Source organism: Coregonus clupeaformis, chromosome 29 (genome assembly GCF_020615455.1).
Source record: "Coregonus clupeaformis isolate EN_2021a chromosome 29, ASM2061545v1, whole genome shotgun sequence".
NCBI lineage: Eukaryota > Metazoa > Chordata > Actinopteri > Salmoniformes > Salmonidae > Coregonus > Coregonus clupeaformis.
In genome coordinates, this window is record NC_059220.1 from 21,960,057 (window position 1) to 21,987,623 (window position 27,567).

The window sequence follows — 27,567 nt, forward strand, 5'->3', positions numbered from 1 at the left end:
TTCAAAATATTATCTACATTGGCATTTAGAGTGGCGCGTTGAGCAACGCCTGTCACAGAGATGGACTAATTTCAGGGCAACCTGTGCCAACACAAACAACTGCTCTCTCTAGCTTTCATTGTCAGCACTTGAGGTTTTAGTATAATTTTTGAGTGTGGTGCTGCCAATTCCTCCTTCTCCCTCTTTTACCCCCACACGATTAGTCATTGTCCAAGATTTACTCCCCTTCTCTCTGGAGCGGCAGAGAACTTGGGTCTTTCATCGCCTACACAGTCAGAGCTTAGGAAGTGCACCAGAAAACAGAGAGAGATCAAAGACAAGCACATAAACATGCTCCCTCTTTTCATTTCTCAAAGATACACACACTGAAGACCAAAACAAACCTTCTCTAACAAACACACAAAACGTACATGACTTCCAAAACAGTAACATATGTTCATAATATACAAATGTACCATCATTCAGGTTCTCTTTTCATCCACAGGCAGCAGAAGCACAGATAGTAAAATGGTGTCCCTCTGTAGTGTGTGGCTGCTGTGTGGAGTCAAGTGGTGAAACCTCAGTAATCAGTTCCCAGCCATGTCACTGGGAGTCAAGCTGGGCTGGGCTGAGGTGGCGTGGCGTGCCAGGAGGGGACAGTATTGACCCAGCCACACCTGTCCTGAACACCCCCTCAGACTACAGTAAACCACCTGGTCAAACTACACCTTCAGTGGTCAAGATCACAGTGGAGGAAAAGGCCTCATCCTCTGGCCTATGAGAATTCACATTCTAATCTGTTATGGTAATGCACAGCAACAGGTATTTTCTGTGCGGATTATATTAATGCATTGACATGTGCCAATCAGTGAGACAGAATGCGTGACGCTTCCTTTTCATAAAATGTCTCTAACTATAGGGTGCCTCCTCTCTTCTGTTGTTTCTCGCACACAGAGACACACGCACAAAAACATGCACACAACAGGGGATGTGTGTTTCTGAGATCGTACATGTGTGGAGGGGTGGGTGGGGTGGAAGCTGAATGGACACTTTCGGAGGCCCCTGTTGCCTGAGCATGCAGCCTTCTCTCTCCCCCATTATTGAAGCAGCTGTCTTTAATAAGAGCTCAGCCCATATTTATTCAGGTACAGCAGAGAGAGAGAGACACACAAAGACAGCAAGATACAGAGAGACACAGCAGGAGAGATAGCCGGAGTGAGGGAGAGCGACAGCTAGAGGGGGAGACAGCGAGACAATGAGAGACAGAGAGAGCGAGAGAGATACAGCGTGAGCGAGACAGACAACGAGAGAGAGAGTGAGAGCAAGAGTGCGAGAGCGAGACAGCGAGAGAGAGAGACATTGAGAGAGTGCGAGACAGCGAGAGCGAGACAGACAGCGAGTGAGAGAGAGCGAGAGTGAGACAGCGAGAGAGAGAGAGAGCGAGACAGCGAGAGAGCGAGAGAGAGAGAGCGAGACAGCGAGAGAGAACGAGACAGAGAGAGAGCGAGACAGCGAGAGAGAGAGCGAGACAGAGAGAGAGAGCGAGACAGCGAGAGAGAGAGCGAGACAGCGAGAGAGCAAGACAGCGAGAGAGAGAGAGAGAGTGAGAGAGTGAGAGAGAGCGAGTGAGAGAGAGACAACGAGAGAGAGAGAGCGAGACAGCGAGACAGCGAGAGAGAGAGAGCGAGACAGCAAGAGATAGAGAGCGAGACAGCAAGAGAGAGAGAGCGAGACAGCGAGACAGAGAGAGCGAGAGCGAGACAGCGAGAGAGAGAGAGAGCGAGACAGCGAGAGAGAGAGAGAGCGAGACAGCGAGAGAGCGAGACAGCGAGAGAGAGCAAGACAGCGAGAGAGAGAGAGAGTGAGAGAGGGCGAGTGAGAGAGAGACAACGAGAGAGAGCGAGACAGCGAGAGAGAGAGAGCGAGACAGCGAGAGAGAGAGAGCGAGATAGCGAGAGAGAGAGCGAGATAGCGAGAGAGAGAGCGAGACAGCGAGAGAGAGAGCGAGACAGCGAGAGAGAGAGAGCGAGACAGCGAGAGAGAGACAGCGAGAGAGAGAGAGAGCGAGAGAGAGCGCAAGACAGCGAGAGAGAGAGCGAGACAGCGAGAGAGAGAGAGCGAGACAGCGAGACAGCGAGACAGCGAGAGAGAGCGAGACAGCGAGAGAGAGCAAGACAGCGAGAGAGAGAGAGCGAGAGAGAGCGAGCAAGAGAGCGACAGCAAGAGAGAGAGAGAGTGAGCGACAGAGTGAGCAAGAGAGCGAGAGAGACAGCGAGAGAGCGAGAGACAGCGAGCGAGACATCTAGCGAGAGAGAGCGAGACAGCGAGAGAGAGAGCGAGAGACAGCGAGCGAGAGAGCGAGTGAGCGAGCGAGTGAGAGAGCGAGACAGCGAGAGAGGAGCGAGACAGCGAGCGAGACAGCAAGCGAGTGAGAGAGAGCGAGACAGCGAGCGAGACAGCGAGCGAGACAGCGAGAGAGGGCGAGAGAGCGAGACATCGACAGCGAGAGAGAGACAGCGAGAGAGAGAGAGAGAGACAGCGAGAGAGAGAGACAGCGAGAGAGAGACAGCGAGAGAGAGAGCGAGACAGCGAGAAAGAGAGAGAGCGAGACAGAGCGAGAGACAGCGAGCGAGAGAGCGAGTGAGAGAGCGAGACAGCGAGAGAGGAGCGAGACAGCGAGCGAGACAGCAAGCGAGTGAGAGAGCGAGACAGCGAGCGAGACAGCGAGAGAGGGCGAGAGAGCGAGACAGCGACAGCGACAGCGAGAGAGACAGCGAGAGAGAGAGAGAGAGAAAGAGAGACAGCGAGAGAGAGAGAGAGACAGCGAGAGAGAGAGAGAGACAGCGAGAGAGAGAGAGACAGCGAAAGAGAGACAGTGAGAGAGAGAGCGAGACTGCGAGAGAGAGAGCGAGACTGCGAGAGAGAGAGAGCGAGACTGCGAGAGAGAGAGAGCGAGACTGCGAAAGAGAGAGAGAGCGAGACAGCGAGAGAGAGAGCGAGACAGCGAGCGAGAGAGAGCGAGAGAGCGAGACTGCGAGAGAGAGCGAGACTGCGAGAGAGAGAGCGAGACTGTGAGACAGCGAGAGAGCGAGACAGCGAGACCGAGACAGCGAGAGAGAGCGAGACAGCGAGAGAGAGCGAGACAGCGAGAGAGAGCGAGACAGCGAGAGAGACAGAGCGAGACAGCGAGACCGAGACAGCGAGAGAGAGCGAGACAGCGAGAGAGAGCGAGACAGCGAGAGAGAGCGAGACAGCGAGAGAGACAGAGCGAGACAGCGAGCGAGAGAGAGCGAGACAGCGAGCGAGAGAGAGCGAGAGAGAACAAGACAGAGAGAGAGAGAGCGCAAGCAAGAGCGTGACAGCGAGCGAGAGAGCGTGAGACAGCGAAACAGCGAGAGAGAGAGTGAGAGCGAGTGAGAAAGCGAGCGAGAGCAAGACAGGGAGAGAGAGACAGAGAGACAGCGAGAGAGAGAGAGCAAGCAAGAGCGTGACAGCGAGCGAGAGAGCGAGAGAGCGTGAGACAGCGAGAGAGAGAGAGACAGCGAGAGAGAGAGAGCAAGCAAGAGCGTGACAGCGAGCGAGAGAGCGTGAGACAGCGAGAGAGAGAGTGAGAGAGCGAGTGAGAGAGCGAGAGAGAGAGACAGCGAGAGAGAGACAGCGAGAGAGAGACAGCGAGAGAGACAGCGAGAGAGACAGCGAGAGAGACAGCGAGAGAGAGCGAGACAGCGAGAGAGAGACAGCGAGCGAGAGAGCGTGAGACAGCGAGAGCGAGAGACAGCGAGAGAGAGAGAGCGAGACAGCGAGAGAGAGAGAGTGAGAAAGCGAGCGAGAGCAAGACAGGGAGAGAGAGCGAGAGAGAGAGCGAGAAAGAGGGAGACAGCAAGCAAGAGATTCAGAGACAGCGAAGAGAGAGAGACGTGGCCCTTCTTTTTCCTGGCAGCATCGCAGCGCTCCTGCGGTTTTTTGGGGGGCAAAGGGACAAGGCGAAAGAGACAGAGAGACACAGACACACACACACACAGTGAGAGGGAGTACCTTGCATAAAAACCAAGGCACCACTCAGTCCTCCAGTGGGTGCAGAACATCCTGTTCAGAGCCGGGTGAGTGTGGCTGTTCGCCCAACTCTCTCGTCCCCCCTAGATTCCCCTTTCCAAGACAAATTAGCAGCAGTGCTGCTGTTACCATGGGCCCTGACCAAGAGGAACAGCCCTGTTTAAAATAAGACCTAGTCCACCGACAGCCCCTCCTTCCTTATCATATCCCCTTCATACCGTAGGTCAGAAGACTGGCGCTCTGGCCCAACGCTGCACTGGAGAACTCCCTTCCAACCTCTTCACAACCTCCCTCTGTTCTCCACACGCCTTTCAACTCTCACCACATCACAGCACTTCTGTTGTGGCCAGAAATGCAGACTAGGACGTGTGTGTGTGTGTGTGTGACACTATGCAAGTTTTTGGTGTGTGTCTTTCTGAGACTTTGCGTGTGTGCGTGTGCTTGCGTGTGCACACACTAGCACGTATGCATAAACTCTGAACTTAGCTGAATCACAAAACTGCCAACAACGCAGAAGTGTCAGCAGTATTTCAGCTCGCGCTAACAGAGCCCACTGCATCATGGGAGTTGTGGTTTATTTGTCAAACTGGGCTACAGTAGTCTGTGTTGCTGCCTGCGCCAGAGGGACTGGTGTTCCTCATTGAGAGGAGCCTCATTTATCTCAGTGGCAGAGCCCTTCCCCTCCAGCCCTGGTCCTGCAGGACCCCTGAACTGCTGACACCAGACCTCCCCTCCACTTCCTCCTCCGTCCCCCTCCCATCGGTCAGTTCCAGCATGCGGCAAAACATTTTGAGATGTGTTTCATCTGCATATTGATCAGCCTGGCCAAAAGAACCAAAACCTCAGCATTACACTGCATACATAATGTAAAAGAAGTCCCAGTTATTCTACTAAAGCTTCCTGCAATCCTTTAATGAAGGTTTCACTTCAATTAGGTGGCTCAGGAGTTCATTAGGGAAATGTGTTTGAGGAACCTAAAATCAATAGGGCATTCTTTATTACATATAAAAAAAATTAACTCAATGGAAACTGCAAAATCATCATCATCAAGGGTCTGAAATTCTTCCTTGCAAGATTATCATCCGGACGCCACACGAAATGTAATCTCTGCTGAATTATGGTAATATGAGGTAGATACACTTGGCTATGTATTTATTTGGACAGTGAAGCTAAAGCTTTTAATTTGGCTCTATACTCCAGCATTTTGAATTTGAGATCAAATGTTAAATATGAGGCGACAGTACAACATGTCACCTTTTATTTGAGGGTATTTTCATACATATCTGTTTTACCATTTATAAATTAAAGCACTTTATGTATCTAGTCCACCCATATGAAGGTGTCATAAGTATTTGGACAAATTCACTTACTCTGAGTATACAAAACATTAAGAACAACTGCTCTTTCCATGACAGACTGACCAGGTGAATCCATGTGAAAGCTATGATACCTTATTGATGTCGCTTGTTAAATCCACTTCAATCAGTGTATATGAAGGGGAGGAGACAGGTTAAATAAGGATTTTTAAGTCTTGAGGTAATTGAGACATGGATTGTGTATGTGTGCCATTCAGAGGGTGAATGGGAAATGCTAAAAATGTAAGTACCTTTGAACGGGGTATGGTAGTAGGTGCCAGGCACACCGGTTTGTGTCAAGAACTGCAACGCTGTTGGGTTTTTCAGTTTCCCGTGTGTATCAAGAATGGTCCACCACCCAAAGGACATCCAGCCAACTTAACACAACTGTGGGAAGCATTGGAGTCAACAAGGGCCAGCATCCCTGTGGAACGCTTTCGACACCTGACGAATTGAGACTGTTCTAAGGGCAAAAGGGGGTGCAACTCAATATTAGGAAGGTGTACTTAATGTTTTCTACACTCAGTGTATATGTGTATTCAAGTAGTCAAATGTTTAGTATTTGGTCCCATATTCCTAGCACGCAATGACTACATCAAGCTTGTGACTCTACAAACTTGTTGGATGCATTTACAGTTTTTTTGGTTGCATTTCAGATTATGTTGTGCCCAATAAAAATGTAACGGTAAATAATATAATTTGCAGTTGTGTCACACAACACAATGTCACAGATGTCTGAAGTTTTGAGGAAGCTTGCAATTGGCATGCTGACTGCATTAATGTTCACCAGACTTTTTGCCAGATCATTTAATGTTCATTTCTCTACCATAAGCCGCCTCCAACGTTGTTTTAGAGAATTTGGCAGTATGTCCAACCGGCTTCACAACCGCAGACCACGTGTATCCACGCCAGCCCAGGACCTCCACATCCGGCTTCTTCACCTGCGGGATCATCTGAGACCAGCCCCCCGGACAGCTGATGAAACTGAGGAGTATTTCTGTATGTAATAAAGCCATTCTGATCGTCTGGACCTGGCTCCCAAGTGGATGGGGCTATGCCCTCCCAGGCCCACCCATGGCTGCGCCCCAAACCAGTCATGTGAAATCCATAGATTAGGGTCTAATGAATCTATTTAAATTGACTGATTTCCTTATATGAACTGTAACTCAGTAAAACCATTGAAATTGTTGCATTTATGTTTTTGTTATTTATGTAAAATATGTTTCTTAACACTTCTACATTAAATGTGGATGCTACCATGATTACAGATAATAATGAATTAATTGTGAATAATGATGAGCGAAAAAGTTAAGAGGCACAAAATCCTACCCCCGAGACATGCTAACCTCTCACCATTACCAATTACAGGGGAGGTATCTGCCAAACCAAGATTCGTCCGTCGGACTGCCAGATGGTGAAGCATTATTCATCACTCCAGAGAACGCGGTGATTGACATTTTTATGTTTGTGCTTTTCTAATAACCAGTTTCTGTGTTCATGCAAGTGACTGATTGAACGCCTGCGAGAAGTCCTCACTGTAGTATCTGCAATTTGGCAGTATGCCCAGACCCTGGTTTTGAGAACAATAGCTCAGTTTCAAGGTCTCAGCTTGGAGAGAAGGAGCCTCCTCGTGAGGTACTGGTCTGTCACATGCATGAAGCAAATGTTAATTATAAATTAATTATGAATGAATAAGCTAAATCATGCAAATATATAACTTGTCTGTATATTATAAAGTGATCTAACGGGACTGCCCCGAAAGAGCTCCTGATCGACATGTGTACGTGGTGCATTGAGTTGGTTGGAAACTCTCCAGCATGCTGAAAATAAATGATTCATTTAATATTGACTTCGAGTGTCCCTGTGTAGTATTTCCACGACAACATGTTTCCACTGCTCCAGAGTCCAATGGTGGCGAGCTTTACACCACTCCAGCCGACGCTTGGCATTGCGCATGGTGATCTTAGGCTTGTGTGCAGCTGCTCGGTCATGGAAACCCATTTCATGAAGCTCACGACGAACAGTTATTGTGCTGACGTTGCTTCCAGAGGCAGTTTGGAAGTCGGTAGTGAGTGTTGCAACCGAGGACAGACGATTTTTACACACTACGCGCTTCAGCACTCAGCGGTCACGTTCTGTAAGCTTGTGTGGCCTACCACCTTGCGGCTGACTCGTTGTTGCTCCTAGACGTTTCCACTTCACAATAACAGCACTTCCAGTTGACCGGTGCAGCTCTAGAAGGGCAGAAATCTGAAGAACTGACTTGTTGGGAAGGTAGCCTATGACGGTGCCACGTTGAATGTCACTGAGCTCTTCAGTAAGGCCATTCTACTGCCAATGTTTGTCTATGGAGATTGCATGGCTGTGTGCTCAATTTTATACACCTGACAGCAACGAGTGTGGCTGAAATAGCCAAATCCACTAATTTGAAGTAATGTCCACATCATTTACAGAACATTACAGTGGCGCTGCTGCTAAATGCATATGGGGAAACACTGTTCATGATTATCTGTAATCATGGTAGCATCCAAATTAATGTAGAAGACGTGTTCAGAAACATATTCTATTCTTACTTACAATAAAAAAAGTGACTGGAAAATGACAACACATTATTTACCATTCTTGTCTATTGGACACAACATAATCTGAAACACAACCAAAACAAACAGCATATGAATCCAAAAGTTTGTAGTCACTGCGTGCTAGGAATATGGGACCAAATATGAAACTTTTGACTACTTTAAGACACGTGAATTTGTCCAAATACTTATGACAATGAAATGGGGGGACTAGACACAACGTGCTTTCATTTCTAAAATATATGTACGAAAGTACCATCAAAAAAAGGTGACATTCTGTACTGTCGCCTCATATGACAAATATGATCGCAAATACAAAATGTTGGAGTAGAGCCAAATTAAGTTTCATCTTTATCTTAGTCCAAATAAATACGTAGGGGAGTGTATGATGATGACAGTCAGATCAGGGCTCTTGGCTGATGGGAGGGCCTTTGTCAACTCAAATCAAATTGTTTTTGTCACATGCTTCGTAAACAACAGGTGTAGAATAACAGTGAAATGCTTACTAGTGCCAGCCTGTCCCCGTGGAGACAGACAGCTGGGCTGGGCACTGTCTGATGGATGGGCTGTGTTGGGTGATGAGAGGAGAGGGCCAATGGCGTCGAGGAGTGTTTGGCCCAGTGGGCCTGGTGTTGAGATAGCACTTCCTGTGTGTGCTGACGGACAGCGAGGTCCAGGAGAGGCAGTGAGAGGGCTGGGGCAGGGGAACTGGTTGACTGTTCCCCTTTAAAAACACTGCCGTCCCCCCCACTCTACCCACTTCTCCTCTCACAGCTAATCAAGGGCAACTCAAGAGAAAAAAAAACAGACTTCCAAAGCAGCCCGTACCATCCCTTCACTCCCAGTCTCCTACCTGTTATATACCTCACTGTACCCCATCAGATATGCTGTGCCAACTAGGCCAGGCCTTATACTAGGCTGGTCAACCTTTGGAGGTGCTGATTACACTACTGTTCACTGAACAATATAAGCTATGCCTTATAGTGTGGTGCTTTCCCCTGTACTTATTTATCAAACCACTGGCATCTCCAGATTCTATTGTGCAGCAGCTAGCCTTGCCAGTTGTGCAGAGCTGTGTGTGTGTTACAGGATGGGTTCTTACCCGAGTCGTCCCAGCTGCTCCAGCTCAGGCACGGGGGGTCCGTAGGTGTGGATGTGGATGGGCTGGTAGAGGTACAGATCCTCCTCTAACCGGGCCACCGACAGCAGCGACACAGTCTGACCCTGCAGCACAGGAGAAGGGACACATTACAGTCTTTACAGTCAAACATGTTTGCTGGTGTGAACATCACTAATAATCACCACTAAGAGATTTAGCAGTTGTAGAACAAATATGCTACTCAAATCCTTGAGGAAACAACCTGTCGTCGTCAACCTGTGTCGTCGTAAGAAGGAATGCTAGATCGAACAGCATTGACCAAGTCCAAAACTGCCCCCAAAGTGGACATTTTATGCAGACAGCAAGAGCTAAGCAGTGAACAAAGCTATTTTTCTCAATACTGAAAGTAGCCTACCCTAAGTTATACCCTCTGGAGGCGATTGGGATAGGCAAACCCTGCGCTTTTGCAAGAGCTCAAAATGTACAAAGCAAGAGAGAGCTACTCAAAAATTGTTCTGAACCAAAGTAAATACTATAAATACCCAGTATAAATCATGTGGAGGACAAGGTAAGTAATGATGCAAAATACAGAACAGACTGCCCAGAAGGCCCCAATGATTCATGATATAGATTCACTTTACAGGAGGGAGGCAAAGCCATGGAGAGCAGTGAGTGTCCGTGCGTGTGTGTCCGTCCGTGTGTGTGACTCCAATCAGTTTCCAATCAACGGGCGCTTTAAGTGGATTTATCCAGAAACACCAGCATGGCATAGTGGGTGGCCAACCAAATTACCTGAATGACATCACTGCCATTTGGTAAGCTCTCCAGCACGCCAAACGACCCACATTAATCTGCAGAGTATCCTCCAATCAGAAAATATGCTGTGAAACAGATTTGATATCTGCATATTCTCTTCCAATCCATGAAGGTTGAAAGGGGTTTCAAATTTGTCTGCCTTGCCTCGCAGTCAAAAGACCGACTTCAGTTTCTCATGCCCTTGACCGTGGCCATTGAGCAAGAAACACGATCCTTCTTCAGGACGTTGCAGCATTGTTCGATCTCAGCCTGTGCCATTAGCTGTCAGAGGGACTTTCCGGTCGGCCATGTTCTCTACTGAGTCTCAGTCTGGCTTTAAAGCAGTTAGACTGGAAGAAGGGTAATGGTTGAGTTTGGATGACAATGAATCAAAGAGAATTAAAAGGAACAGAGATCAGGTTTAAACAAAAACAAAAACAGGGGGGACAGAGAGAGAGAAACAGAGAGACAAAGAGTATAAACATTACAGTGAGAGGGGAGCTGATGAAAACCAACTAAACTAGTAACCTGAGGCCCCTGGCCTCCGACTGCTGCTCTAACGCATGCTGCTGGCCAGGCAAACACACACAATTAAATAGAATGAACAAAGCTGGGTCTGAAACAAGCAACATACAGTCGAGGGTGACACATAGCTCAAAACAATGATTCAGTGGTGTGGGGCCATCTAAAATATCTGAATATTATGTGATAATAAAATCAAGATATTGCCACTAACAAACAAACAAACAAACAAGGTTTCCATCAAATTGGCAACAGATTTTCATGAGAATATTCTCAAATCTGCATAAAAACAATATGCGCATTTTCCCGACCAGGTGTGTTTCCATCAAACAGACTTGTTTTGCGGATAAACGGCCTGTGCGTGATGACGTAGTGTACATTTAAAAAAAAGCAATTTTGCGGTCAAGTTCCCATGTACCGACAAAAAAAAACCTAAATGGGTTTTCATTGCATTTCCAATTCTACCGATGGTTTGTCACAAAACTAGTTAGCTGATAAAGTGCACAGGGGGTTATATGATGAGATACGGAAAAGAGCAAGGTAATTTTATTTTATAAATTGGCAGCCAAGCACCGATCATCATGTCACCAGCATTCAAATAATAGCATACCCTCCATATTTAGCTTATTGGAAATGTGCATGATCACCGTGCACTTAACCACCATGTGAAGTTCAGAACTTATTTAAATCTGCCTAATAACGTAATGCGTTTCCTCGTCATGGTGGTATGCCTACAACGTAAGATATGATCGCGCAACTCCACGTTTACTTCGATGTGATTCTATCAATATTGGCGCATAAAGGCGTTTTCACCTCATAATACATTTTTCTGACACGAAGTTCCCACCATGTCGAACGAACAAATTGTCTATCGACATTTATGAAATTGTACCATCATTTCCTGTTTCCATCAGCCGGGTCATGACTTTATGCGTCAGGTTATTCATCCACATGAAATGGTTGGATGGAAACCTGGTTATTGACAGTCAAACATTCACTACACAAAAAAACGAAACAAAAACTCTCCTTCTCCCACGCACACACACGTTTCTCTGCTGCTGCCACTCAACCTTTAACCCTGTGGTACCAGTGTCCCAGGCAGCCTCTTCCCTCCCATTCATCCCTACAACACTTCAGCCCCACCACAAGCTAATCAAACCCAGACCAGCCACTCTGTTTCCCCTCTCTCCATCAATCTTCTTTCAGTATTTCTTTCAGCACTGTATTACTCCTACTCTCCACTGCACCAATCACCCAGACAGACTAGAGTGATGGCGGGTGAGAGAGATCGAGAGCGAGAGGAGAGAGTGAGTTACAGACGGTGAAAAGGCAGTAAATCTCATTTAACAGACAGACAAACTAGAGCCAACCCCCAGTCCAGAGAAGTTTCTGTTGCATTCCTGTCCAAGGGCACCTTGAAAACTGGCAGGGACACACACACACACACACATACTGCATCTCACACCCCTACACCACACACAGAGCTCCCCTGTGCATCACTGTAACATACCAACAATGTTAGTCTGAGTCTTGGTTGTCATCTGGGCCAAAAGCAACTATACAGTATGACTAATGAGTCAGACACAGTCCCCTTTGAGACAGGACCAGGAAGTTGAGTTATCCCCATAAAAAGGAGCCTGGACAAGACAGGAGCAGGTCCAGCTGAAACTCAACTTATGGAAGCATACCATCCCCCCTATGCATGTAGACACCCAAAGCACCACTCATCTCTAGTCTAGTTTAGAGCAGTGTATCAGTACTGTCCGCATCCAGTTCATTCACTAGCTGCCTGCAGCAGCCTGCAGACCGTACAATGGGATTGAAAAACAATACCTAACAACGGAGAGTGTTGACTGGTTTACAACTGCCAGACATTGGAGAATGATTACCACATACATGACATGTAGCATCATATCTGCATTCAAATATTCAAATGAGTAAACAAAGAAACATCAACAGTTAAGTCTCAATGATTGTGTCTCTCCCGCACGTGTGAAAGGAACTCATCACGTTCTATTAAAAGCTGTGTGGATCAGTGGATACGGTTGTTTTCAGAGCGCTCACTGTCAGCACAGCAGAACAACCCGGAGATCTAGGCTCCTGTGGCCCACGTGACTGTCCGAGAGCGAGAGAGACAGCGAGTGAGAGAGAGACAGCGAGCCAGAGAGAGAGAGACAGCGAGCCAGAGAGAGAGAGACAGCGAGCGAGAGAGAGACAGCGAGCCAGAGAGAGAGAGACAGCGAGCCAGAGAGAGAGAGACAGCGAGCCAGAGAGAGAGAGACAGCGAGCGAGGACCACTACCACAGGGCCAAGACAAACATCTGCTTACAACATTAAAATCTTAAAACCCAAGGAAAAAGTATGTAGATGTGTGTGTGTGGGTGTAATTGCGTGTGTGTTTAAGATTCCCAAAAAGACCCCTGTGACACTAAAGTAAAACTCTTGGGACCATCCATCTTAATAAAACCGCAGGGGAGGATAACTTGAGGAAAGCATTGTGTACCTCACTACTCCCTTCTAGTTCTCCCTACTTCAGTATAATCCACATCAGGCCTACATCAGGTTTAAGATCACAACATTTTATTCAACTCTCAAAATATAGAAATAACTATCCACTGTAGCCGGCATATGGTTGTAAAAAAGCAGACCAAATTCAAACATGGAAGCTACTTAGTCAGTGTTCAAGGCCAAGCCTAATTAACAGCCGGGCATGAGATCTGATCACACACACTCTACCCCCAGGGAGCAACTACCTACCACACACACAGTCCACTTGCTCCCATTAGCAGCCCCTCTCCATCTCCCCAACTCTGGAGCTCTGCAGGACGTCCCAAGATCGCTGGAGACAACCCCCCACCCCCATGGGTAGCCTAACTTCAGCTGAGCTCTATGTAACCCAGGCAGAGCCACAGGGGGCTCCATTCACTAATGGCCCAGTGATAATTGCTACAATCACAACAGAGTGAGGCAGCGGGAGGAAGACAGCCACTGTGTGGAATTGTATTGGGGATAAGTCTAATGACCAGAGTTAGGACCACCTGCACCAGCGAGCAAGAGGGTCAAATCCTCCCTTGTGTGATCTTCCTGCCTCCCTCATCCTCTCTGCCACCCCTACCCGGTTACGGATGGTGCTTCTGTGTGGATAAAAAGCTTTGTGGCCCCCTCTGGCCCACTGAGCACAAGTAGCAAGTGTAAACGCTCGTGCCCTCGCAGTTCCTCCCCTTCCCTTCCCTCTGAGGGTTAAATATAACTGTCCTGCAGGCAGCAGCTGCCCCAGCGCAAAGCCCTTAAAGCTGACAACTCCTTTTTCCGCTGGGCTGGGCCGGCCTGCCCGTGGGGTGTTGGGGCCAAGCACAACAAGGCCAAACCAGAGGCAGGGGCACAAGTGTGAATGAATGCCCACAGATGGTGCCAATCAGGGACTGGGGGGGACAGGGACTCTCCTTTACCCCCAGAGTCATCTCCCCAACCCCCCCAGCCCACATATCCCCGCCCCGCAGCCATGGGTCTGCGTGCCAACAATGGAATATAAGAGCAAAGGTGAAGGGTCGAGCCCTCTCCCACATAAAACAGGCCGGGCTTTGAGCTGTGAATGACACACCAGTCAAAATGAATGTCAATCACGTTGGTGGGGTATAAATGGAAACCTACTACTAACATATACAACCACACTTTTAGAGACCTGTGTTGCTGCACATACTTGGAAGCAAAGAAATAGACAAGTGTTTAAAAGCTAAATAAGATATCTGAACAACGGCTAAGTGGAGCAGCAAGAGGAAGAAAAGATCACAGCAATGAGAGAAGAAATGGAGTGAGTGAGTGATTAAGACTCAAGAGTGAGGGGAAAGTAGCTGTGTGGTGTAGCTGTAGTCTACTGCCTCCACAGTAGAACAGGTTGAGCCAGTCTGCCAGACAGAGCTTGGCCTTGAATTAGGAGCATGACTACCTAACAAAGGTCACTGCAGAGGACAGCACACTACCAAGGAAAACAGGCCAGCGCAAACACACACCGAATGTGTGTTCACGTGGACACTAAGGCCCTTAGAATCTATTCTATGGAGTCAAGCCAAAGAGGACCCTGGGTATTTCAGCAAGGTACACATCTGTGTTTAGGCATAAACTTTATAAATGCATTTGACTGAGTGTATGTATTCATTTGCTCTCGCGCTCTCATTAAGAGCACACGTCAGCCTCGTCAGGTATGTCAGCTGCTCTGCTGGCCATGAGGGGTATATCTCACCCCTGTGGCGGTGGGACCTTTTATTTAAGATGGCGCTGAAAGCTGGACCAAGGTGGAGAGATTCTCTACAGGTCAACAGCAAGCAGGCATGGAAGACTGTGGAAGTAATTCAACTTAACCAATGTTCAGTTTTGCAAAGAAGCTTTGCTATGATATAATGCTGTGTTAGACTATAGCTATCAGTTAGCTCTCTTCCTCTTTTTGTTGTAGTCTATCACCAATAGCTAGTTTCAGCATGGAAGGGTTACCTCCCACACATCCAATTTCTTTTGATTTCAGCAGATGTCTACATTAAAAAGAGAACACGCTTCACTTTGGTCTTCAAAGGATGTTTGCCCAGGCTGGGTAATGTGTGTGTGTGTGTGTGTGTGTGTGTGTGTGTGTGTGTGTGTGTGTGTGTGTGTGCGCGCAGTGTACACGGATGTGTGTTTGAGACATATCAAAGCAGGGAGGGAGAGTGTCTCTTTGTTCAGTGGAGTGCTACAAAGTCAGGGATTACCCAGACTGACTTTGGACCATTCAAGTTCACGTGCACAAGAACAGTGAAATGATTTTCTTGCAAGCTCTTACCCCAACAATGCAGTGAGAAATAGCCATATAGTACTAAAAATAACATATGGTAGATCAAAAACCCAAGAGAAATAAAAATATATGAGGAAGTAAGCTATATACAGGGTCAGTTCCAATACCATGTTTACAATGTGCAAGGATACTGGAGTGATAGAGGTAGATATGTATAGGGGTAAGGTGACTAGGCATCAGGATATACAGTGCATTCGGAAAGTATTTAGAACGCTTGAATTTTTCCACATTTTGTTACGTTACAACCTTAGTTCAGATATTTTAGCAAATTTAAAAAAAATAAAAAACAGAAATACCTTATTTACATAAGTATTCAGACCCTTTGCTATGAGATTTGAAAATGATCTCAGATGCATCCTGTTTCCATTGTCCATCCTTGAGATGTTTCTACAACTTGATTGGAGTCCACCTCTGATAAATTCAATTGATTGGACATGATTTGGAAAGGCACACGCCTGTCTACAGTTGAAGTCGGAAGTTTACATACACTTAGGTTGGAGTCATTAAAACTCGTTTTTTTCAAACACTCCACACATTTCTTGTTAACAAACTATAGTTTTGGCAAGTCGATTAGGACATCTACTTTGTGCATGACACAAGTAATTTTTCCAACAATTGTTTACAGACAGATTATTTCACTTATAATTCACTGCATCACAATTCCAGTAGGTCAGAAGTTTACATACACTAAGTTGACTGTGCCTTTAAACAGCTTGGACATTTCCAGAAAATGATGTCATGGCATTAGAAGCTTCTGATAGGCTAATTGACGTCATTTGAGTCAATTGGAGGTGTACCTGTGGATGTATTTCAAGGCCTAACTTCAAACTCAGTGCCTCTTTGCTTCACATCATGGGAAAATCAAAAGAAATCAGCCAAGACCTCAGAAAAAAATGTGTAGACCTCCACAAGTCTGGTTCATCCTTGGGAGCAATTTCCAAACGCCTGAAGGTACCACGTTCATCTGTACAAACAATAGTACGCAAGTATAAACACCATGGGACCACGCAGACGTCATACTGCTCAGGAAGGAGACGCGTTCTGTCTCCTAGAGATGAACGTGCTTTGGTGCGAAAATTGCAAATCAATCCCAAAACAACAGCAAAGGACCTTGTGAAGATGCTGGAGGAAACAGGTACAAAAATATCTATATCCACAGTAAAACGAGTCCTATATCGACATAACCTGAAAGGCCGCTCAGCAAGGAAGAAGCCACTGCTCCAAAACCGCCATGAAAAAGCCAGACTATGGTTTGCAACTGCACATGGGGACAAAGATCGTACTTTTTGGAGAAATGTCCTCTGGTCTGATTAAACGAAAATAGAACTGTTTGGCCATAATGACCATCGTTATGTTTGGAGGAAAAAGGGGGTTGCTTGCAAGCCGAAGAACACCATCCCAACCGTGAAGCACGGGGTGGAAGCATCATGCTGTGGGGTGCTTTGCTGCAGGAGGGACTGGTGCACTTAACAAAATAGATGGCATCATGAGGAAGGAAAATTATGTGGATATATTGAAGCAACATCTCAAGACATCAGTCAGGAAGTTAACGCTTGGTCGCAAATAGTCAATGACCCAAAGCATACTTCCAAAGTTGTGGCAAAATGGCTTAAGGACAACAAAGTCAAGGTATTGGAGTTGCCATCACAAAGCCCTGACCTCAAGCCTATAGAAAATGTGTGGGCAGAACTGAAAAGGCGTGTGCGAGCAAGGAGGCCTACAATCCTGACTCAGTTACACCAGCTCTGTCAGGAGGAATGGGCCAAAATTCACCCAACTTATTGTGGGAAGCTTGTAGAAGGCTACCCGAAACGTTTGACCCAAGTTAAACAATTTAAAGGCAATGCTACCAAATACTAATTGAGTGTATGTAAACTTCTGACCCACTGGGAATGTGATGAAAGAAATAAAAGCTGAAATAAATCATTCTCTCTACTATTATTCTGACATTTCACATTCTTAAAATAAAGTGGTGATCCTAACTGACCTAAGACAGGGAATTTTACTAGGATTAAATGTCAGGAATTGTGAAAAACTGAGTTTAAATGTATTTGGCTAAGGTGTATGTAAACTTTCGACTTCAACTGTATATAAGGTCCCACAGTTGACAGTGCATGTCAGAGCAAAAAGCAAGCCATGAGGTCGAAGGAATTGTGTCGAGGAACAGATCTGGGGAAGGGTACCAAAACAATTCTGCAGCATTAAAAGCGTCCCCAAGAACACAGTGGCCTCCATCATTCTTAAATGGAAGAAGTTTGGAACCACCAAGACTCTTCCTAGAGCTGGCTGCCCGGCCAAACTGAGTAATCGGGGGAGAAGGGCCTTGATCAGGGAGGTGACCAAGAACCCGATGGTCACTCTGACAGAGCTCCAGAGTTCCTCTGTGGAGAGGGGAGAACCTTCCAGAAGGACAACCATCTCTGTAGCACTCCACCAATTAGGCCTTTATGGTACAGTGGCCAGACAGAAGCCACTCCTCAGTAAAAAGGCACATGACAGCCCGCTTGGAGTTTGCCAAAAGGCACCTAAAGGACTCTCAGACCATGAGAAACAAGATTCTCTGGTCTGATGAAACCAAGATTGAACTCTTTGGCCTGAATGCCAAGCGTCACGTCTGAATGAAACCTGGCACTATCCCTACGGTGAAGCATGGTGGTGACAGCATCATGCTGTGGGGATGTTTTTCAGCGGCAGGGACTGGGAGACTAGTCAGGATCAAGGGAAAGATGAACGGAGCAAAGTACAGAGAGATCATTGATGAAAACCTGCTCCAGAGCTCTCAGGACCTCAGACTGGGGCAAAGGTTAATCTTCCAACAGGACAACGACCCTAAGCACACAGCCAAAATAATGCAGGAGTGGCTTCGGGACAAATCTCTGAATGTCCTTGAGTGGCCCTGCCAGAGCCCGGACTTGAACCCAATCGAACATCTCTGGAGAGACCTGAAAATAGCTGTGCAGCGATGCTCCCCATCCAAACTAACAGAGCTTCAGAAGATCTGCAGTGAAGAATGGGAGAAACTCCCCAAATACAGGTGTGCCAAGTTTGTAGCTTTATACCCAACAAGTAAATGGTCTGAATACTTATGTAAATGTGATATTTCAGTTCAGTATTGTTAATAAATTAGCACAAATGTTTTTGCTTTGTCATTATGGGGTATAGTGTATAGATTGATGATAAAATATTTTTTTAATCAATTTTAGAATAAGGCTTTAACGTAACAAAATGTGGGAAAAGTCAAGGGGTCTGAACACTTTCCAAATGCACTGTATGATAAACAGAGTAGCAGCAGCATATTTGATGATTATGTGTGTGCGCGTGTGTAGAGCAGGGTTTCCGTAAGCTGACAAAAAAATGTTTTTAACTTTTGCCCGCCAAAATGACCAGGATAAGCTTTTGGGTTTGTTGCAAAAATAATGCATTTTATTAATTGATGGAAATACATTTGACCGTCATGACTATTGGTCTATAGGTTCATTTGCATAATTTTGTGGAATTAAATTGGCCTTATCTATCACACATGCACAGCAGATACACACATACAGAGCCTATTTTGTGCAAGATTTCTCCTGCAGCTCCTCAGCTGGTTGCTGCTGGAGAAAAACAGGTTATTTTATAAGCCCATTCATTGCGCAAATATTTTAAATGCAATCGCTTGTTAAAAACAGTTTTAGTGCACGATTTCTCAACTGGTAATTGAAGCGCGCCTCCCATTCACCATTCAAGTGCACGCAACAGGCTATCAGCACTTTACAACGTGAACTGGAGGCAGTATGCATTTTGAAAACATACTTCATTGTTTGAAACCTTAATGTTTTATTTTATATTATGAGGCGTGTCTTAACTTGCTTCAAAGTAGACTATAGGCTAAATCTAAAAGTTAAAAGTAAACTATGCGAGATCACCAGCCTCTGCCATTTGGACACATTGATACACCGTGATCCATTGGCAGCTAAAGAAATTAGCGCATGGAACTCATAGCCTATAGGCCAATGCAGAAGTAGGCCTATAACTACCATTGCTCTTTCACGCCGAGGATTGGTGATTAAATAGCTTACTCTGAGGAACTACACTCACCGGACAGTTTGTTAGGTACACCACCCCATTCACGAAAATATATCGCTCCTACAGAGTGAGTCACGTGGCCGTGGCATTCAGTTACTGTTTGATTGAACGTTAGAATGGGCAAAACGAGTGACCTAAGCGACTTTGAGCGTGGTATGATCGTCGGTGCCAGGCGCGCCAGATCCAGTATCTCAGAAATGGCCGCCCTCCTGGGCTTTTCACGTACGACAGTGTCTAGGGTTTACCGAGAATGGTGCAATAAACAAAAAACATCCAGTCAGCAGCAGTCATGTGCGCGAAAACAGCTCTTTGATGAGAGAGGTCGAAGGAGAATGTCAAGAATCGTGCAAGCTAACAGGCGGGCCACAGACAGACAAATAACGGCGCTGTACAACAGTGGTGTGCAGAACGGCATCTCGGAACGCACAACTTGTCGATCCTTGTCACGGATGGGCTATTGCAAGAGAAGACCACACTGGTTCCTCTCCTATCTAAATAAAGACAAAATGCCAGGAGGTGGAGGTGGCATCCCCCACTGACAGCTCACATTGGCCTGCCTGCCTGGGGAGACTCTTCTATGTGGGGCCAAACCCCCTGCTTCCACACCCACAAAGGAGACAAGACCTGACCATGGAGGCGCTGCAGTCGTTTCACCTTTCACCTCCTTCATTCTCTCCTCTCGCTCTGTCTGCTTCCATCTCCAGGATATGATAGTTAAGAGGAGAGAGAAGCACCCTTCATACAACCATGTGGTGCCTATAATTGATTAATGGCAATAAAAATATTTGGTCTTCAGTTAATAATTTCTCTCCCTCCCTCCCCCCCTCCCTCTGAAATGACAGCAACACGACTCTGCATCTTCTCTCATTTGAATCCTACTTCAACAAACTAAGAGATAAATAAATAAATAAATAAATAAGCTGACGTTCTCCAGGAATCAACCGCGCCATCTTGAAAGGCCACCAAGTCAAACAGCAGTTTGAGGTGAGGGGAAACCAAAATCAAACTGAAGCCCAGCTGAAGCCTCGCGGCGTCCAGACGTGCCTGCTCTACCACTCCCCGAGCCAGAGGGAGGAAGAGAAAAGAGGGAGAAAGAGGGGTAATAGTGACAGGAAAAAGCCAGAGTCCGAGCCAAGAGCAACAGCATACTACAACCCTCTCTCCATCAGTAAGTAGCACTTAATGCTGCATATCCAGTCAGTTAGAGAGAACCACATCCTCCTGAAGCCAGCCATACTGGAGCAGCACTTTTTCCAATGGTGTAGGAAGAATGGGCGGTGGTCATGTATTTGAGTTTAAATGGATATCAGATACACTCATGGTACAACTATATTGCCCAGAGGATCACCCATGCTAGCTGGGCTGATGAGACAGAATAAAAGGTTTCTAGATTTTGCAAGCAAATATAGTGTATAGGTAGTGAGGGAAAAAGGTATTTGATCCCCTGCTGATTTTGTACGTTTGCCCACTGACAAAGAAATTATCAGTCTATAATTTTATTGGTAGGTTTATTTGAACAGTGAGAGACAGAATAACAACAAAAATATCCAGAAAAACACATGTCAAAAATGTTATAAATTGATTAGCATTTTAATGAGGGAAATAAGTATTTGACCCCCTCTCAATCAGTAAGATTTCAGGCTCCCAGGTGTCTTTTATACAGGTAACGAGCTGAGATTAGGAGCACACTCTTAAAGGGAGTGCTCCTAATCTCAGTTTGTTACCTGTATTTAAGACACCTGTCCACAGAAGCAATCAATCAATCAGATTCCAAACTCTCCACCATGACCAAGACCAAAGAGCTCTCCAAGGATGTCAGGGACAAGATTGTAGACCTACACAAGGCTGGAATGGGCTACAAGACCATCGCCAAGCAGCTTGGTGAGAAGGTGACAACAGTTGGTGCGATTATTCGCAATTGGAAGAAACACAAAATAACTGTCAATCTCCCTCGGCCTGGGGCTCCATGCAAGATCGCACCTCGTGGAGTTGCAATGATCATGAGAACGGTGAGGAATCAGCCCAGAACTACACGGTAGGATCTTGTCAATGATCTCAAGGCAGCTGGGACCATAGTCACCAAGAAAACAATTGGTAACACACTACGCCGTGAAGAACTGAAATCCTGCAGTGCCCGCAAGGTCCCCCTGCTCAAGAAAGCACACATATACAGGTCCGTCTGAAGTTTGCCAATGAACATCTGAATGATTCAGAGGAGAACTGGGTGAAAGTGTTGTGGTCAGATGAGACCAAAATCGAGCTCTTTGGCATCAACTCAACTCGCCGTGTTTGGAGGTGGAGGAATGCTGCCTATGACCCCAAGAACACCACCCCCACCGTCAAACATGGAGGTGGAAACATTATGCTTTGGGGGTGTTTTTCTGCAAAGGGGACAGGACAACTTCACCACATCAAAGGGACGATGGACGGGGCCATGTACCGTCAAATCTTGGTGAGAACCTCCTTCCCTCAGCCAGGGCATTGAAAATGGGTCGTGGATGGGTATTCCAGCATGACAATGACCCAAAACACACGGCCAAGGCAACAAAGGAGTGGCTCAAGAAGAAGCACATTAAGGTCCTGGAGTGGCCTAGCCAGTCTCCAGACCTTAATCCCATAGAAAATCTGTGGAGGGAGCTGAAGGTTTGAGTTGCCAAACGTCAGCCTCGAAACCTTAATGACTTGGAGAAGATCTGCAAAGAGGAGTGGGACAAAATCCCTCCTGAGATGTGTGCAAACCTGGTGGCCAACTACAAGAAACATCTGACCTCTGATTGCCAACAAGGGTTTTGCCACCAAGTACTAAGTCATGTTTTGCAGGGGTCAAATACTTATTTCCCTCATTAAAATGCAAATCAATTTATAACATTTTTGACATGCGTTTATCTGGATTTCTTTGTTGTTATTCTGTCTCTCACTGTTCAAATAAACCTACCATTAAAATGATAGACTGATCATGTCTTTGTCAGTGGGCAAACGTACAAAATCAGCAGGGGATCAAATACTTTTTTCACTCACTGTATGTGAGTGTGTGTGGAGAAAGACAGTAGGACAGAGAGAGACTTCTCCATTCTGTCACTGAGTTGGGACTAGGTGAGCACTAAGACAAGATTTCTCCCACGCACCATTGCACCCTGGGAAGTCAACCACACCTCCCATAGGGGCTTGTGGAGAGGGAGGTGGGGGGGGGTGGGGGGAATGGGGTGATATCGCTTTCTCTCATCACAGTATAATGAAAATAAACTAGTGTGGAGGAAAACATAGCCGTTGCCAAATGGAAGAAGGCCTTAACAGCCACCCTGAACAACACAAAGCTGACAGCTCAACAAAACGCCTAGCCAGAGCCTTCATTCTGTCTCTGAGGGCTGCAGGTAGGAATGTGATGACACTATGGAGGAGATGAGGTCTTGTTCCCACACCAGGCAGAGAACCACGCTAAGGGTTTGGACACAGTACACTGAAGCAACACTCTCCTTCAGGGACTCCCCAACCATTAGCATGAAGCTAAATCTAAACTGAACACCACTGTAATATGCTAACAATTAATTAGCATTGACCTAAATGGCAGTGTGTGCCCCATTAAGCCAGCCTGCATTGGGCTCTGTTTACTATTGAGTGAAATCATGCAGGCCGAGTGTTCGTATGAGCTCATCGTGCTTTAAAACTAGCTAGACTAGGCCGACCCAAGGTGCATGCTGGACAATCACTAGCATTGCTGTGTGAGCTAGCCTGTGTGGGTGCTGTTTGTATGCTTACTATGCGGTAGGCTTAAGGCATCCTGCACAGTCAGGACAGTCAGCGTGTTTACATGTGGCGTGCGGTACTCACCATAGGGATGCCGGTGGAGAAGATGGTGGTTTTGACCACCTGTTTCTGCTTCTCAATCTGGGTCTCCAGCTGGGCGGCCCGGTCCTTGTGTTGGGCCAGCAGGATAGTGGCGGGGACATGAGAGCGCTCCTGGAGGGGAACATACAAATACAGGTATGAGGTATGTCATCATATTTATGTGTGTGTATGCATTTTCAAAAACCACTGAATCATGATCTAGCCTCAAGCAAAACCCGTATTTAATCCAAGTAAATGATGGGAGGAGCTTCAAAGACTGGCACCTGTAAATGAGATGTGTAACTTGTGAACCTCAGAGTTCACAACATCAATCACACACACCTCCCTATAACTGCACAACTAACAAACTAAGGTGCTCTGAGGCTAGTCATTAGATTATTGATGCAGGCCAGGTTAAAAACCGTGGTGGTATTATGTTGCCTTTTCAAGTACTCTGCTCCTTCTTCATCTCCATTAAGCGAAGGTCGGACATTGTAATTTCACAGGTGGAGTGTTGCCAAGCGTAGAGGTCTAAGAACAAAAAGGCAAGGCATGGCGTTCACAGAGGGAGCAGGACATTATTGTCGAGGTAGACAGGCGGTGGGGACAGAACTGTGAGTGTTTTCATCACTAGGCAGGAAGGAAAGTGTGGAGCAGAATAATGATCAACTGATGGCTCCTTATCAGGATCTATTGCAAACACTATCAGTCTATAATGATCGCTCGTGTTCGTGTTCGTGTGTGTGTGTGTGTGTGTGTGTGTGTGTGTGTGTGTGTGTGTGTGTATGACCCCGGGCCTCAGAGATTTCTACTGTAAATGCTGGCACACAGGAGCGTGTCCCCGGGGGCTGAATGCTCATCTCCCAACAGACAACAGAGGCCCAGGGTTTAAACAAACAGCTCAAACTGCTATCTGTGATAACTCTTTACCAGGCAGCTCTACAGGGCCAATCACTTCCAAAGCCTGCCGCTAAACAAAATGGAGCCAGGAGGCTTTGGCAACACAGAATGCTAACAATGCTGAGGGGAAAGCAAAGCTTCAGCAGCCCCACCGCAGAAGGAGTGTGTGTGTGTGTGTGTGTATGTGTCATTGTCTAATTATCTATATCCTGGTTGTTCTTCCTCTTGGATTGTGACAGTATGTATGTCACCTGATTGTTTTAGAACTCTCTGTTTGCTGCAGTTTGCCTGTGTGGTGCTATGTGGCAATCTGTGTTTATTAGTGTGACTGTATGTGGTGTGTGTATGTGTCTCACCAGTTCGTCCAGTAGAGCCTGCTTGCTCTTCCTCTTGGCCTGTAACTGTCTCTGTTCCTCCTGCAGAGTCTCCAGCCTGCGCTGCTCGTTCCCCTGCTGCTCCAACAACAGCAGCTCTTCCAACTCCTCCTGCTCTCGAGTCTGACGGAGGAGAGAGAGAGGGTGGGGTGAGGGAAAAATGAGAGATAAAGAGAGAGAAAAGAAGAGAGGGAGAGGAGTCGGAGAGAAAATAATCAATATCATAGTAGACAGAGTATTGCAGAGGAGGAGACAGAGGGTGCAGACCATTTAGTACAACAGAATAATGCATAAGCGATGCGCTTCATCAGGCAAAGCAGAGTGAGTCAGTGTGGGGTTACAGGTACCCACCAGCTTGGCCTTGTTCTTCTGGATGATGTCTCTATTCTCTCTCTGGTAAGCCTCCATGATCTGTTTAGTCCCCTCCACCTCTAGGTTGTTGGTCAGGTTATAGACTGGAAAGGAGAGAGCAGGGCAGCCCTCCATCAACACACTAGCATGCACTTCACTTCAAATGATCTAGGACTGATACTGGAAATCGGATTCGGCACAAGCTAAAGTATGATGTTGCAAAGCATCTGACTCGATAATTCAATGCATTTTAATTGTATAAGTAAGGTTGAATGTTTAAATTGTATCTATCCCTATTCAAATAAACAATTGAAACATATAGGGTTTGCCAGTGCATTTCTATATAAGTATTGAGCCATGTTTCTGACGATGTAAGCATAGGAGGCCGTAGGAGAGGTCTAACACATTGTCACAGTGCAAACACCATCTGACAGGGATCTCGGAGAATTGGCACAGAGAGACTAGTGGGTCTCTGACCCTGGCTGGCACTGATGCCTGTAAAACATCAACAACCAGAGCCAAGGCCAGATCAATGCACTAAGACCAGGCTGAACCCCCCCTATCACCACTGGGTCCACAGCCTCCTCTCACCGATCTCCTCCACTCGCTCCAAGTAGTCATTGTATTCTCTCAAGCTGGAGAAGTCAAAGTCTCTCTTGTTGTAACTGTGAGGGAGAAAAAAGCTAAGAGTTTATATATGTATTAAGCCTAATGCTTGTTTGAAGACATTACATTGAAACAGCAGAGCTAAATAAAGAAAGATGAGGGATGGATAGAATAGGAGGGGCTGAGAGGCAAAAGTATGGCAGGGAAAGAGCTTTCCTATTTGAGCAAACCCTGGGGGGCCCATTGTCTACAAAACAAACAGCATCATGACAAAGACAAAGGCAGCTTAAGGAGAGGGAGGAGTGGTCTGAACACACAGAGACACACCCTTCTCCCCCGTACCCCTCACTCACATCTTGAGCACCTTCTTGCGGATCTCCACCTCCTTGTCGATAGCGGGGTCTTCAAAGAGCTGCACGCGGAAGTTACTCTTCCTCAGGGGCGTGTCGCACTGCACACAGTTCCCCGAGCCGCGCACAAACAGCATGTCCACACAGCTCTCACATCTGAGAAGAGGAGACAGTAACACAGATATGGTAAACCAGTGTTTCACCAAACTTGGTCCTCGGGACACCAAGTGGTGCATGTTTTGTTTTTTGCCCTAACACTACACAGCTGATTAAAATGATAAAAGCTTAATGATTCATTGATTATTTGAATCACTTGTGTAGTGCTAGGTCAAAAAACAAACGTGCACCCCTTGTGGTCCCGAGTTTGGGAAACCCTGTGGTAAACATATACACACAGCTGTAGAGGAAACTATATTATATGGAGCAGGCATGTCAAAATCTCTTACCTACTGTATGTGCATGTCTAATGCACTTTTCCTTAGCAATGGCCTGGTGGTATATTTCCATTTGATATAATATGTCTGTGAGTTATCAGCCTCACAGCAGGTGATAATAGCCATCTTATATTTTTACAGTATGAATCATGAATGGAATGTTGATTCCCCCCCTTCTCTCTCACAGAAATTAATCTGACACCCCTGCCATTGAGTGTGTCTGCACTGGAAAAACTGTTTTAAAAAAAATATCATTTCAAAGGAACTCATAGTCAGTGTGCCACGTTGCATAGAAAACAAAATGTAGTTCAGCAATGCACCCACAGCTTCTCTCATCACTAAACTATTTCAAATTCCACTGATCCTGAAGTTCCCTGAAAGGCTCTAGGTTCTTTCAACATTATCAGGATCATAATCATTTTTAAATGACCTTGAAAGTGCTCTAGCAATTGGCCTAATATTAATTACATGTTTACATTTTAGCAGAGATGAGATCAAAACAATGACAAAACAGTTACAGTAGATTTAGGCTAGAGATTAATACGTCATAAGGCATTATAAACTGCATTGATAAAGTAAGTCTAACCACAGGACTACTATTGTTGCATGACACACAAATCCCATCTCATCGTAAGTCAATGTCCACCAATAGGAAAGCATTCCAATGCAGGGGCTTCTTTCCTCCACAACCAATCAGGACAACACGGCCGTAGCAACGACCTGAGCCAACTTTGGGCCGAGCAACATTTACTCATCAATCACATCTTTAAGCAGGTAGGCGTTTACCCATCAATCACACTCAAGTGAGGGGTGGACCCTGAAGACAATGGAGAAGGCCTTAAGTCTTCCCTAAGTAGGCGGCTGGAGGGGCGAGCAGGGGGGCTGGATAAACGTTTTCACAGTCCACTCTTAAGTCTCTGAGAAGCTTTATTCCACTGGAATTCACCTTCTGTAGGCTTCCTGCTCCTAGCTGCCCACCTTCAGAAGCAAGCCCCAACATCTGGTTTCCAAATGGCCTCATCTGGGGTGACTACTGCCGTTTTAACCCCAAATTGTTGTTGCTTTTTCAATGTGATGAAATTCTGGGGGAAATCATCTTGGGCCTCCATTTTTTTTTTTTAAGTGTTTGTTTCCAAAGTCGCATTGCTTTCAAAACTTCTTTAGAATGTGGGTCCTTTAGGCCTAGATGCAGTAAAGCCTTTTCACCTCATCAGCAGGATTCTCAATGAAAAAGCAGTTATGGGAGAAACTGCAGCACTATGGGCTTTACCTGTTTACATATCAGATATGGGTCAATCAAAGCAAACTTGCCAAAAGATAATTAACACCAAAACACCCTCTAGTATAGAACAGAGCTCACAAAACATTGCAAATAGGCCTAGTGTTCAACAACTGCTGGATTTACCACAAAAACATAGATGAAACAAAAGTTATCCTATACGTGGTTGGTCCCCAGGA

General features: G+C 46.2%; 1 protein-coding gene across 2 annotated transcripts in view; it reads right to left on the minus strand.

The window, feature by feature from the left end:
* The window catches only part of mnat1 (MNAT1 component of CDK activating kinase), a 46,044-nt gene that overhangs the window by 14,955 nt on the left and 3,522 nt on the right, over nt 1–27,567 (minus strand). For both annotated transcript variants that reach the window (XM_041855034.2, XM_041855033.2), the window contains exons 3-8: nt 25,679–25,831; nt 25,311–25,384; nt 24,720–24,823; nt 24,351–24,491; nt 23,098–23,226; nt 9,069–9,190 (exon numbers count right to left, since the gene is read on the minus strand). In XM_041855034.2, the coding sequence (XP_041710968.1) occupies nt 9,069–9,190; nt 23,098–23,226; nt 24,351–24,491; nt 24,720–24,823; nt 25,311–25,384; nt 25,679–25,831 (723 nt within the window). The remainder of the gene's footprint in view (nt 1–9,068; nt 9,191–23,097; nt 23,227–24,350; nt 24,492–24,719; nt 24,824–25,310; nt 25,385–25,678; nt 25,832–27,567) is intronic.